This window comes from Cherax quadricarinatus, chromosome 44 (genome assembly GCF_038502225.1).
Source record: "Cherax quadricarinatus isolate ZL_2023a chromosome 44, ASM3850222v1, whole genome shotgun sequence".
NCBI classification, from domain to species: domain Eukaryota; kingdom Metazoa; phylum Arthropoda; class Malacostraca; order Decapoda; family Parastacidae; genus Cherax; species Cherax quadricarinatus.
Window position 1 is genome coordinate 979275 of NC_091335.1, and position 14923 is coordinate 994197.

The 14923-nt window shown below is 42.0% G+C and overlaps 1 protein-coding gene across 21 annotated transcripts in view; it reads right to left on the reverse strand.

Annotated features, from left to right (window-relative positions):
* The window catches only part of RhoGAPp190 (Rho GTPase-activating protein 190), a 317483-nt gene that overhangs the window by 15188 nt on the left and 287372 nt on the right, over nucleotides 1-14923 (reverse strand). For all 21 annotated transcript variants that reach the window (XM_070093920.1, XM_070093902.1, XM_070093906.1 and 18 more), the window contains 2 exons: nucleotides 10410-10564; nucleotides 4082-4183 (listed from right to left, as the gene is read on the reverse strand). In XM_070093920.1, coding sequence (XP_069950021.1) covers nucleotides 4082-4183; nucleotides 10410-10564 — 257 coding nt within the window. The remainder of the gene's footprint in view (nucleotides 1-4081; nucleotides 4184-10409; nucleotides 10565-14923) is intronic.

Consider the following 14923-nt stretch of genomic DNA (forward strand, 5'->3'; position numbering starts at 1 on the left):
GGTACACATAGCGCCTCTGCTCCCTCTCTCAGGACCCATGGAGAGATGTTATCTGGCCCCATTGCCTTTGAGGTATCTAGCTCACTCAGAAGCCTCTTCACTTCTTCCTCGGTTGTGTGTACTGTGTCCAGCACATGGTGGTGTACCCCACCTCTCCGTCTTTCTGGAGCCCCTTCTGTCTCCTCTGTGAACACTTCTTTGAATCTCTTGTTGAGTTCCTCACATACTTCACAGTCATTTCTTGTTGTCTCTCCTCCTTCCTTCCTTAGCCTGATTACCTGGTCCTTAACGGTTGTTTTCTTCCTGATGTGGCTGTATAACAGCTTCGGGTCAGATTTGGCTTTTGCTGCTATGTCGTTTTCATATTGACGTTGGGCCTCCCTTCTTATCTGTGCATATTAGTTTCTGGCTCTATGACTGCTCTCCTTATTCTCCTGGGTCCTTTGCCTTCTATATTTCTTCCATTCCCTAGCACACTTGGTTTTTGCCTCCCTGCACCTTTGGGTGAACCATGGGCTCATCCTGGCTTTTTCATTATTCCTGTTACCCTTGGGTACAAACCTCTCCTCAGCCTCCTTGCATTTTGTTGCTACATATTCCATCATCTCATTAACTGGCTTCCCTGCCAGTTCTCTGTCCCACTGAACCCCGTTCAGGTAGTTCCTCATTCCTGTGTAGTCCCCTTTCTTGTAGTTTGGCTTCATTCGTCCTGGCCTTCCTGCTTCTCCCTCCACTTGTAGCTCTACTGTGTATTCGAAGCTTAAAACCACATGGTCACTGGCCCCAAGGGGTCTTTCATATGTGATGTCCTCGATATCTGCACTACTCAAGGTGAATACTAAGTCCAGCCTTGCTGGTTCATCCTCTCCTCTCTCTCTTGTAGTGTCCCTTACGTGTTGGCACATGAAGTTTTCCAGTACCACCTCCATCATCTTAGCCCTCCATGTATCTTGGCCCCCATGCGGGTCCAAGTTCTCCCAATTGATCTCTTTGTGGTTCAAGTCACCTATGATCAGGAGCTTTGCCCTGCATGCATGAGCTCTTCTGGCCACTCTAGCCAGTGTGTCAACCATCGCTCTATTGCTCTCGTCGTACTCTTGCCTTGGCCTCCTGCTGTTCTGTGGTGGGTTATACATCACTGCTATTACCACCTTGGGACCTCCAGAGTGAAGTGTTCCCGCTATGTAATCACTTTCTTCTCCGCTGTCTCCTCTCTCCAGCTCATCAAAATTCCAGTGATTTTTGATCAGCAACGCCACTCCTCCACCCCCCCTGTTCCCTCTGTCTTTCCTCAGGATTTGGTATCCCGTTGGAAAGATGGCATCTGTTATCATACCTGTAAGCTTGGTTTCTGTGAGAGCTATGATGTCCGGTGATGCTTCTTTGACTCTTTCATGCCACTCCTCCCACTTATTTGTTATTCCATCAGCGTTTGTGTACCATACCTTCAGTTTCCTTTCCAACACTGTGGTTTGGGGGGCCCGTGAGGGTGGGAGACCTGGTGGCATACTGTGGGATTCTATAGCTCGGTGTTGGGTGGAGGCTGTGGGTATGGATTGTAGTGTGTGTTGGGATGGTGTGATAGGTTGTATGGTTCTGAGAATAGTTGTGTGTGTGCTTGCCCTTGCTGTTCTGTTCTGCTCTGACTGACATCTGCTGGTTCCATCCTTGTCTCTTTTCCTAGCTCCTTTCGCTTTTTTGTCCTCTCCCTCAGCTGCTGTCGTTCTGATTTTGGTCTGTCTAGGAAGACCCTCTTGTACTCTTCCGAGTATTTCAATCGTGGTTTCTCTTGGAGGATCCTGTTCCGCACTGTTTCCGTCCTGAGAATCAGCTTGATTGGTCGGTTTCTCCCCTTCGAGTACCCCCCTATTCTCTGAAAATTTACAATCTCGTCCATCTCTTCACCTATTTCCGTGATGATTTTCTCAATCTCCTTTCTTTCTTCCTGCTGCCTTTCAGTGTGTGTCCTTTCCTCTCTCTCCTGAAGCCCATGGATAAACACTGATTTTGCCCTTTCTTCCTCCCATTGCCTCACCCTCTGTGACTCTGGATCCTGCCTGTATGTGGTCAGTTTCTCCCTTGATTTTTCCAGTGGCTCTTGATAGCCTGGTTGTGCCTCAGCATTCGACCTATCACCCTCTCCATCTGCAACCAGCTGTTCTTCCCTTTCACTCCTTGGTCCTCCTTGGCAGGCTGATATGACCTTAGCATAATTCATAATTCCTTCCTTCCTGTTTGACCTCGCAGCTTCATATGCTGTGTCTTCTGTGTGTGTGTGTGTGTGTGTGTGTGTGTGTGTGTGTGTGTGTGTGTGTGTGTGTGTGTGTGTGTGTGTGTGTGTGTGTGTGTGTGTGTGTGTGTGTGTGTGTGTGTGTGTGTCTGTATGTGTGTGTGTCTGTGTGTGTGTGTGTGTGTGTGTGTGTGTGTGTGTGTGTGTGTGTGTGTGTGTGTGTGTGTGTGTGTGTGTGTCTGTGTGTGTGTGTGTGTCTGTGTGTGTGTGTGTGTCTGTGTGTGTGTCTGTGTGTGTGTGTGTGTGTCTGTGTGTGTGTGTGTGTGTGTGTGTGTGTGTGTGTGTGTGTGTGTGTGTGTGTCTGTGTGTGTGTGTGTGTGTGTGTGTGTGTGTGTGTGTGTGTGTGTGTGTGTGTGTGTGTGTGTCTCTGTGTGTGTGTCTGTGTGTGTGTGTGTGTGTGTGTGTGTGTGTGTGTGTGTCTGTCTGTGTGTGTGTGTGTGTGTGTGTGTGTGTGTGTGTGTGTGTGTGTGTGTGTGTGTGTGTGTGTGTGTGTGTGTCTGTGTGTGTGTCTGTGTGTGTGTCTGTGTGTGTGTGTGTGTGTGTGTGTGTGTGTGTGTGTGTGTGTGTGTGTGTGTGTGTGTGTGTGTGTGTGTGTGTGTGTGTGTCTGTGTGTGTGTGTGTCTGTGTGTGTGTGTGTCTGTGTGTGTGTGTGTGTGTGTGTGTGTGTGTGTGTGTGTGTGTGTGTGTGTGTGTGTGTGTGTGTGTGTGTGTGTGTGTGTGTGTGTGTGTGTGTGTGTGTCTGATTGTCTCAGTCTTGGAGAGCAGTGTGTGTGTGATTGTCTCTCAGTCTTGGAGAGCAGTGTGTGTCTGCTTGTCTCAGTCTTGGAGAGCAGTGTGTGTGTGCTTGTCTCTCAGTCTTGGAGAGCAGTGTGTGTCTGCTTGTCTCAGTCTTGGAGAGCAGCTGGTAAACAACAGGTCTTACACATGAAGCAGTAGTCACATCTGATTCCTGATGAAGTGAAAATGTGTATTACTTGCCACTGAGTTGCCAGTCGTGCTTATTATGTCTTATATCTGCAAGCACTGTATAGCACTTTGCCTGGAATTTTTGGGTTATCCTAGGTAATTTACAATATGTATAATAACTGTACTTATGTGTACATGTGAGAGATATACAGAGAGACAGCCAGTGGTATCAAATATGAAAGGATGTTGCACAAATGTTACACATGAGTTATTTTCGAGTTTTTTTATATTTCCTCGACCACTTGTGGCCACATCCATCACTTTCCTCTTAAAAGGGAAGTGTTAATACGACATGACATCAGTGAATCCCTGGTGTTTGCCATGCTATTTGCTCTAGCTGGTGCTCAATTGAACTGGTGCTTCCACAATGTACTAAGTGGTCCCAGATTTTTTTAATACTGTGCACACCAAGTGTTAAGACCCATTCTATAATCACCAGGCATCTCAGGCCAATCATGCCAAATTTGGAGGCAAGAAAAATAAAACGTAGATCTATGTTTGGACAGTTTAAGGGTTAAATATAGAGAAAAGTTGTAGTAGTAAGAATGGTACAAAGCAAGCTAACATGTTGAGAAAACTATTTATTCTTTGCAGTACAGTATTCACTATTAAGAGAAATATATTAGAAAAGGTTAATCCATCATGAGTAGCAAAGGAAGAAACATTGTAGTTTTAGCCTTATAACAAGTCTACAGAATGATTCATTAATACAGAAACACCTTACTGTGTAGATTTATAAGACTACGTATATGGTAATGGTAAGTGAAATGGAAAAATATAATTTTTATAGTGAAATATAGAAATTTTGGGAAGATCCTAAATTACCTTTTCCTTTTCAGCAGCCTTTTTCAATTTTTCTTCATCTTTTGCTCTTTTGCGTTCTTCTTCTCGTTGCCGGGCTTCTTCTCGAGAACGGATTTTCTCTTGCTGTAAGACAGGAGACGCAGAGTGTATAACTGGATGTATTTTGGTTACAGTGACTGAGAAAGGAATCCCCTGCCTCTGAAAACCTCAGCTTCCTAACATTGGCCAAAAATACAATGGCTTCCTAACACTGGCCGAAAATACACTAATTAAAAAAAAAAATGTTAAAATTTGATGTTATTTGTATAACTTCTCCAAGGGCAAAATTACCTCATTTTTACTTAGTAATTTTTTGTATTTCATATGCAGTAAAGCTTTGATTTTGGCAACCCCAATTTAACAGATTTCCAGTTAAATGAATAAAATCTGTGGCTAGACAACATTCAGAGGTAATAGAGAAAGACCATTAATTTGAGAATAGTCTGCTATTCTTACAATCTGCTGGGTAAATTTATTTCAATTTGAAAATGTCCATAAATCAGAATTGTAGCCTCCCTCCCTATTGATCTGTTAAATCAAAGGTTAACTGTGCAACAGATTTCCACAATTTTTTCCACACAGGAACCATGCATGAACATTTGTAGGTTGTGACTGCATGGGCCAGGATGAGGGGACAGCAGACATTATTATTATTATAATCAATAAGAAGCGCTAAGCCACAAGGACTATACAGCGCTGCAGGGCAGGAAGGAAGCGAGGGCATCAGGTGGCAAAAGGGAGATGGATGAGTAATAGGTTACGGATAACAGCGGGGCAGTGGATGGTGAAAGGGTAAAGGGCAGCAAGAGACTGAACTAGAAAGGGCTGAGGGGAGTGCGAAAAGTATCATCAGAGTTTGTGGAGTAAATCAGTCGTTGTCAAGGAGTCAATGAGAGAGTCAGGATTAAAGGAGGGTCCATCAGCAAGAAGGGAAGGTAAAGAGAGAGTAGTAGAACGAAGACGACGTTGAAGGTAAATTCTGCGTGCTCGTTGATAGAGAGGGCAGTCTAACAGAATGTGGCTAATCGATACTGGAACTTGACACTGCTCACAGAGAGGAACAGGGTGCCTCTCCATGAGATACCCATGAGTAAGACGAGTGTAACCAATGCGAAGGCGGGAGACAGTGGTCTCCCAACCTCGGCACTGATGACAAGAAGACGGCCAGTAACCTATGCTCGGTTTAATAGAATGAAGTTTGTTACCGAGCAGAGTTGACCAACGTTGTTGCCAACGGGTGCGAAGGTGGGTAGCTATTGCAGCAAAATAGTCCAGAAATGGAACACCTCAATAGGAAATTGGTAGGTCATGTACTGCTGACCGTGCAGCAGTGTCTGCCTGTTCATTGCCCTGTACGTCGACATGACCAGGGACCCCAACAAAAAACAATATCTTTATGTTTGGTAGAAATACGGCGTAGCCAAAGTTGGATACGGAGAACTAGGGGATGAGATGTATCAAATTTTCGTATAGCCTGTAGAGCACTAAGGGAGTCTGAGACTACTACAAATGATGACACAGGCATAGATGCGATACGAATAAGTGCTGCAAGAATGGCATACAGTTCAGCAGTAAAAATGCTAGCTGAAGATAGTAAATGTCTCCGCACAACGCTGTCCGGAAACACTGCTGCGAATCCGACGCCGTCTGAAGACTTAGAGCCATCTGTGTACACAGTGGTGGCATGAGAATGGGAGTGGAAGTGATCAAGAAAAAGAGAGCGGGAAGCCACCGTAGGCAGTTGAGCTTTTGAGCAAGGGAGTGAGAAAGAACAGACCCGAACAGCTGGAACTTCCCAGGGGGGTAGGGAAAAGTGAGATGCTACATGAACATATAAAGGTGGTAACTGAAGGGAAGACAAGAGTGAATGTAGGCGAAGAGAAAAGGGACGGAGCAAACAGGGGCAGCGAACGAATAAAGAATGTCTACTAATATCGGTGACCATTCTATATATGGAAGGATTGTGTAGATCGTGAGGGCGTACATAGTAGCTAAGGCAATGGGCATCACGGCGATCAGACAAGGATGGAACATTTGCTTCTGTATAGAGGCTCTCAACAGGGGAAGACTGAAAAGCACTAAGGCACAAACGTAATCCTTGGTGATGGATAGAGTTAAGGCTAGAGAGAGTAGCAGGAGAGGCCGCGGAATAAATCTGGTCACCATAATCGAGTTTTGATAAAACGAGGGCTGAATGTAGGCGAAGCAGAGTTCGACGATCAGCTCCCCAGGAAAGATGAGCAAGGGTTTTAAGAAGGTTTAGCCGGCTGTGACAAGTTGCCTTCAGAGAGGTTATGTGAGGTTTCCAGGATAACCGACGGTCAAAGAGAAGGCCTAGAAACCTGATTGTATCACGTTCGGGGATACGGGAGCCATAGAGATACAAAGGATGATCGGAGATAACAGAGCGTCTAGTGAAAGTAATTTGGTGAGTTTTGGTACTTGAAAATTTAAACTCATCCGTGGTGGCCCAAGTGGAAACACGGTCGACCGCATGCTGGAGAGAAACTGCAATAAGATGACAGTCAGCGCCTGCACAAGCAATAGCGAAGTCATCAACATAGAGTGATGACCAAATATTGGGTGGAAGAACAGAGGCCAAATCATTTATAGCAAGGAGAATGGAGGATGAAGAAGGAACCTCACTAAAAGCAGTGAGGTGTGAGTAAAGATCCCAATTTGCCCGATCAAATTGCCAGCGAGGGCTACGGAAAGGTGGTGAATAGGAAGGAGAAGTAAGAATGATCAGAAAATGATCGCTGTCATGTAAGTCTGGTAGAACAGACCAGGTGAAGTCTAGTGCAGTGGAGGAAGAGCAGACTGATAGATCGATGCAAGAGAGAGTATGAGTACGAGGATCAAAATGGGTGGGAGTACCCGTATTTAAAACATGGAGAGGGTGAGAGGCGAGAAAAGCCTCCAACTGAATGCCACGTGAGTCACAATGAGACCCCCCTGAGGAAATGGTGGGCATTAAAATCACCAAGTAACAGAAGTGGTGGTGGTAAGGATGAAACAAGAAAGGCAAAGTCTGGGATAGAAAATGCTCGAGAAGGAGAGAGATATAAAGAACATATTGTAAACCACTTATTCAAGTGGATACGGGCTGCAGTGTAATGCAGCGAGGTATGGACAAATAGTTGACAGTACGGACTATCATTGCGTAGAAGAAGGGCACTTTCATTAAAGGTCCCATCTGAGAAAGGATCCGAAGAATACAATAAATTATAGCCTGAGATAGGTTGGAAAACAGCCGAGTGTAATTTTGGTTCTTGTAAGCAAGCACCAACAGGGGAAAACCTGGAAAGCAACATCTGAAGCTCACCCCGATTACCCCTGAGGCCGCGGATATTCCACTGTAAATAGGCCATGATTGGCGATGAAGAAAATATCAGGAATCTGTAGGTAAAGGCACCTACGGACTAGAGGGGTTAGAAAAGTCAACGTGTGGTGGCATTGGAAGACGTTCAAGTAGCGAAGGAACGGAGCGTTGCGAAGAATGGGGTTGTGAAGATGGAGGAGAGGGAAGAGAAGGAACAGGAAGTGAATCAGTGTCCATTGAAGGTTTAGTCTCTGCAATATATTCTGAAATGGCTTCAAGTGTTTCTGAATTCAAAGATGTATGGGAGACCATATTGGAGATAGAAGGAGGAGGGTGAGTAAAGATTGGGACAGTAATGGACTGTACCAAAGTAGAGGGGGAGGGAAGAGTGTAAGGGACTGGAGATGAAGTGTGGGGGGGACAGAAGAGGCAGAAACCTGGGAGGTGGCAGAAGAGGGAGAAACTTGGGAGGGGACAGGGGTGGAAGGCATAGTACGAGGAGGAGGGTGAATCTCCTCACTTGTAATAGAGCCAGAGAGAGGGGAAGAACTAGGTACAGAGACTGGAAAGGTAAAGTGTGGAGGTGGAAGAAGGGAAGGAAGGGGCAAAGAAGATTTGAGCAATGTGGATTTTTTGGACTTCTGAGTAGAGGGGTGATTGGTATTAGGTGTCGTACGAGGTCTTGTCGATACTGGGGCTTGTGAGAAAGGACGCGAAGATGTGAGAACAGACTGAGTTGTAGTCGGGACGTCAGAGCCAAGGACAGCAAAAGGATTAGATGCCGTAGTGGCTATGGGAGGGGTAACAACAGAGGAGGCTGCAGAAGATGGTACCCCAGAAGTAGGGGGATGTTTGGAAACACGGGGTAGTCTCCCTTGGAGGCGGAGATGAGTAACTGCCATAGCATAAGGGAGACCTTCTGCCTCTTTGAGGCAACGGATTTCACGTTCATTTAAGTAGACCTGGCAACGGCGGGAGTGCGAAAGGTGAGCTTCATTACAATTAAGGCAAGATGGAGGTTGACTGCAAGATGTATTAGAATGGTCGTCGGCACCACAGACTGGGCATTCGGCCATAGATCTGCAATATTTCGCTGGGTGACCAAAACAGCAACAATTTCTACATTGTTGCGGTGTAGGTATCACCTTTCGAACTTGTAACCGATGTCCCGCGACATATACAGAGGACGGGAGTTCTCGGCTGTCAAAAGTTAAACGAGCCACATTGCAAGGGTAACGTCTCCGCCCCCGGGCAGGAAGGACATAAGTGTCTACTTTGAGGATTGGGAGATCCTGGAGTTCCAGCTGTTCAAAAATGTCATTGCCACATGACTGGAAATTCTGTTGGACTAAGGTATGGGGCAGAATGACAGTACCACTACAAGAATTGAGAAAAAGATGTTTTTCAATAGTGATAGGAGTAGTATCGATATTCGAAAGGAGAGAAAGATCATGAGCTTGGGTAGCATTCTGGACAGTGACGATGCGAATACCGCTCTTGAGAGCATGAAATGAAATATCTCTACCAACATGACACAGGAGCGCTTTGCCAATACTATGGTCAGAAAGGTAGGCAGAAGAAGAAGTCGGTCTTAAAGTAAAGAACTTAGTCCATTGTGTGGTCCGAAACTGAGCGTGGAGAGGGAGTGCTTGACGTGTCGGTCTTTTCCGAGTAGAATGGGAAGGTAACGAAGGAGCATCATCAGGAGATTGACGTTGGCGTTTAGGAGTAGGACCGGAGTTGGTCCGGTGTGAAATGGGCGGGCGATTCGAAAATTGCCGTACCATAGAGGGAGAAGCCGGAAGCATAGTCAAAGGAGAGCGGAGTTCAGACAAATCGAAGGAGTCAGTCGAAGCCCCGGTACCTGAAGCGGGTGAGGAAACAGCACCAGCAAGAGGTACAGGGGCATCAGGAGTGTCCGAAGAGTGGTCTAAACACAAGGCAGGGTCAGAATGGGGTGCGGTATCAAGAAGGGGCCCGGGGGTAGTGGGTTCATGGACTAGGGCTGCCATGGTTAAGTTACTCCTTTGCTTTTTGTTTTTAAGAAAAAAAAAAAAGAAAGAAGAAAATAAAATAAAAATAAAAAAAGAATAAAAAAAGGGGGGAGCAGGGAGGAATAGTTCCCAGGAGGAATGAAAGGGCCGGAAATCTCCCTCCGTGCCCAAGAGGACTTCAGCACCGCTACTAGCGCAGATGCAGCATGGAACCCGTGCCATACCCTACCCTTCATGCCAGTAAACCAGCAATCCGGGATAGCAACCTCACATCTGCCGAGCTACCTCGGTGGACAAAAGAGAGGGCGGCCGGATATCCGCCACAAAGCATACCTCCTTCGGCCACCACCCCCGGAATCCGAAAGGTGGCTTCCAGAGATACACCTGTCGCCCGAAAGACACCCAAAGCTACTCCGGGATACCGGAGAGGGATCGGGACATCCCCAGGGAATCCAGATTCCACGGCAAACTACGCCACTACCAAGAACCTCAACGGAATGGGATGGACCCCGGTGTCCTTTCCCCTACCTAGGAACTAGCGTGCCTGTGGGAGAAATCCCAAAGGCCAAAAAGAGGAAGGGCAAAAGGGAGGGGTGAGGAAGAGGAGGAGGAATGGAAAAAGGGGAGGGGAGAATGGGGGGTAATTAGGTTCGGTCTGAGGAAGAAGACCGACAGGGCTAATTCCTCAGACCAAGAGCCTCTTCACCATGCCAAGGAGCCCCCCTTGAAGAGGGGGACAGCAGACAGATAAACACAATCCCCCTCTTATTAAGTTTTAAGTTTTAACATGGTCGACTTCTACTATTTGGACACTCTACAATGCCTCAGTTTTAATTTTAAATGTTGAATTTATTAATTACCAGAGATGTTAGAATTCTGTTTCATCTTGTCGGAGGCTAAGTCATATTGGTACACAATAAAGGGACAAAACACCACAAGAAGCTGCACTGTCTATGCTGACAAGCTTCAAGGTTAAGTATCATCAATATTGTACCTTACGTCGGGCCGTCTTATCAGTGTCTTTGCGCGCAGGTGCCCCAGGTGGCAGGATCGGAGACTGCTGGTCCCGAGGGGATGATACCTCTAAGCTGGAGTCATCCTCAGGAATCACTCTATACATGTGATCTCCCTCAAGCTTGCCAGGGGCAACTGTGGGAATGGGGTAAGTTATAAGCTAGAATATTACCCAAGGCTCAATATACCTTAGTATCTGACACTGATGTGACAGGTTTAATGGAAGTGTTACTAACGGCAGCAATATATACCTGTTAGATATGCTTGCTTTTGATCCTAGCATCCTGAAGTTTAAGAGCAATAAAAAATATTTTTGGTAGCAAGACTAAAGTATATTCTCTGTATTCATATGCTATTGTTAAGACATGCAGAGTACTTGCTGTTTAATGATAGAGCTAATCAAAATTGTTTCATAAAAAAGATAAAAAGACACATACACATGCAGTACACACTAGCAGCCTAGGCTGTAACCACATTAAGAAGGTCACAAGTACAGTGTCTAATCCAAAAATCACTGCCCACATGAACAACTTGCAACAAGACAAAATCCTATATGGTGTGGAGTTATTTTGCTATAATACTGTATCCTTATTTGGCCCATGTCATCTTAACCACCAGCAATTTCCTGTGAATTTGGAAATTCAGCCATTACAGGTTCATCAAAATATGGAGTCAAGGAATGATTGGGATACCTATTTATCAGATGCCAGAAATCTTACTGCTAAATTCAGTACTATTAAACTGTTATTAAAATATCAATTCTACTTTTCCACACCATCTTAGCATTACCAAGCCAAGCAGTACTGTTGATTAACAAATGTCTATAACAATGATTGCTTATTGCATTTACATTCTGTAACAAATGTCTATAACAATGATTGCTTATTGCATTTACATTCTGTAAAGTAATATGTTCAAAACAAGGGTGCATGACAACACTAGAATGAAGATTTTTCTTTATATTTCTAGCTAACACAAACTATTCTCTCCATTGTAATTTCTAAGCACTTTTTTTTAAGTAAAAATTATTATTATTACAGGAAACTGAAAAAATCTACAAGTTATGAACTTGTTTAAAATCTTCATCTCAAAAATTGAAGTACAAGAACTACCATCAAAGATTCAGAATGGACATGCATAAACTTGACAAATTAAAAAAAATCCAATCAATACAGAAGCTATTCAAACTTACTGAGAGCATAGACATACACATCACAAGTTACCAAAATGTTTCACATTCTCCAAAAAAATTAGTATGCAATAACCAAGATAAATATTCAGATGAAGTTGATATAATACCCATAAAGCAGTCTTCAAGATATGCTATACAGTATTATCAACAAATGATGTCAATATAGAAAACACAAAGTACCAAAAATATTTCCTCAAAAGCACGAGCTTAATTTTAGTATACATGATGTTAAACCAGTCGTTAACATACAAGAATTGTAAGTATTTAGGAAGCTGGAGGACTTTTTAGTGCAGTGGCTGGTTACATTATGAGCGTCAATGTAGCAAACACAAGTTAACAGCACCTCATCATTGAAGTCAAATGAAACATGTAGCATTTTACACTGTCATATTATTATTATCAATTTTTTTTTTTTCAGATTACCAACACAAACTTTTAAGAACCATCTGGTTAAGGTCAGAAAACTTTAACTACATATTCTACATTTTTAAGAATGTTCAGTATTAATATATTTTTCTTAATTTTTTGCTTTTACAAAAATATTTATACCAAAAATAATCTTAGCAAATTAGTGTTTTATAACACAGTTGATACTATACATGAGAATATTCCACTATTCCTAGTAATTTCAAGTGTAACCTTATTTTTTCTATTTAGCTTAGGTAAATATATATTGCACTGTTATCCATTCTGATCAAAATGTCTCAGGTAATGCAAAAAATCTAAATAATGTAAAATTAAGATCTGTTTAATGAATATATCCTAAAGAATATTCACATATAAAACCAAATACAGTATTGTTAAAATCATTTAATATTTTCCAAAACAAGATGGGTATTAAACTTCATCATTAATAATATAATATATATACTTTTGTAACAATTTTACATGTGATAAAAACAATAAAAATCAGAAAGATGCTTAAAAAGAAACAAAAAATTGTAAAACCTTTGCACAACGTAAGAAAACTAAGCATAAGTATAATACTAGTCAGTCTCGAGCATTAAAAAATTTACTGTTGCGGTTTTTTAATAAAATTAGTAAAGTAAATAAACCTACTAAAAACCAAACCAAACTACCTTTCTGATATGAGCCAGGAACTTGTACACTAAACAAAGATGAATATCCAATTGTAAAGTCTTTTATCACAACACTACAGAGGGATGCACAAATACAATAGCTGCCAAAAACTGAATGTCCAGAGGGTAGTAGGGTGTCCAGAACTGCAGTGGCAGAGAAGGTAAGCAAGAGGTGCATGTGGCTTCAAGATCAGGTAAGAGGAAGTGAAAAGCATAAATACAATATACTATAATACTTTTTATATACATCACTCTTAAGTTGCACTAAGTTACAATTAAAACACATATGCATACAATCTTTCAAAATGTATACATATTCTTAGGAAAATAAAGGAAAAAAAAGTAATTTTAGGAAGTTGAAATAATCTGTACAAGTGGACCAGGATACTATAGTGCAATAATGGCAAGACATGCAACATTTCCACCAAGAGTAGAATAATTAATAGTTAATGCGGTAAGTGAATCATGCATTTTTACAGCAGTGTTTGCCAAGGGCACAAACACTGAACAAAGACATTAATGTTTACACACTCAATAGTTTACTAATCTGGTGTGCTGTAAGACTTAATAATGTCCAAACTTGATAACTGAGCACAAACTTTTCTAAATAAGCACAAATATCATGTAATCCCATTAGATATGTTTCGTATAAATATTATAGCCATCAGTAGATTTGTCACTCATGTAAAGTGTGAACAAATGCAAACAACTTATTCAATAACATTCAATGTCATAATTGTTTCTATGAAAAAGATGGCAAAAACCTTTGGGTTTGTTAAGTACCCTATACCACCTACATCAGGGATCCCCAACCTGCCGCCCTTCTAGGAAATGAATGCGGCCCTCATATGAAATTTTGAATTCACTTTCACGTAGGTTCCACACTGCAAAGTGTCAATAATTACAAAATATTATGGTTATTATTCATAAAAATTACAAGATGTGGCCCTACTTTAAATTTGGCTTTTGAAACAGGCCCTTTCATACAAAATGGTTAGGGACTACTGACTTATATCAGTAAGAAGACAATGTATCATCTACTGGATATTCTGAGATCTGATCATAGTTTTGCAGTTTTTCAAACTTCTTCAATTATAGGTAAAGTTAATCGGAATAAAATACTGTATAACAAATGTGATTCATCAGCTTTAACTAATTGTCTCAAGCTTCAAATTCAATGTATAACACTATATTAAACATATTATTTGTTTATTCACTTGCTCTCTCACTAAAAGAATGTTAATGAAATATGTAATGTAAGCCTCACAACAATAAATTTTAAGTATTAACTTGAAAGCAGCATAATTTTAAATTAGTAAGTCCGAATATACTTTTAGAAAGAATAGTTGGCTTGTATACATTAAATACAGAAAACCTTAGTTTTGCAAGATCAGATAATATCTACTCAAATTATGTTGATCACATTTTATAGAGTCAATTGAGATTATTTACATAGGTTGACTTGTGCAAAAATATATGATGATATTGACATGTTGAACAACTAGTATATGTAATTGACTTAAAATGGCAAGTTTACCCTTACCAGGGTACCATAGGAATAAAACAATACAGATATTTAAGCATGTAAGAAATTTGGTATGCTATAAACCTGATGCTTCATTAATTTCATGTAACTAAAACTAAGGGGGGGGGGGCAAGAAATATTAGTGCTAAGCATCTAAGGCTTGACTTTGTTAAGCAAGTCCTACATAGTACATCTAGCAATCACCTTACAATGCTCAAGCATCAACAATGCCAACTGTCTAGGTATGTCAACAACAGTTTACTCTTCAAACATACAACAAAGCACACAATCATTAGAGCACATTAGCAAGTTCACTGAGGAGCACGATGCGTAAATATACATTTCAGACTGCAGCTTGCAGAAATTAGTATGCAACGAGTGCTTAATATAGCATAAGTAGTATCAGTTTTGGGAGACCCTGTGTTTTTGAACTGTGAAAGCTAATATATACCATACTCTGTATGAATATCATGACAATAAGTAGTGTGTGTGTCAGTTAAGTACTCATTTAACTCCTTTCCTTATCTGGTAGGTTGCAACTAACACAATTATGAGGATTTTTTTTATTTACCGATGTTTACATCAACTTATCAAAGTATAGCAGATCTATCGAGCTGTGGAATTTGATACACCAAACCAGTACAACAGCAGGGTCCAAAGCTCTACTGCCCTGATGAGCTCTGTGAAAGGAAGCTTTA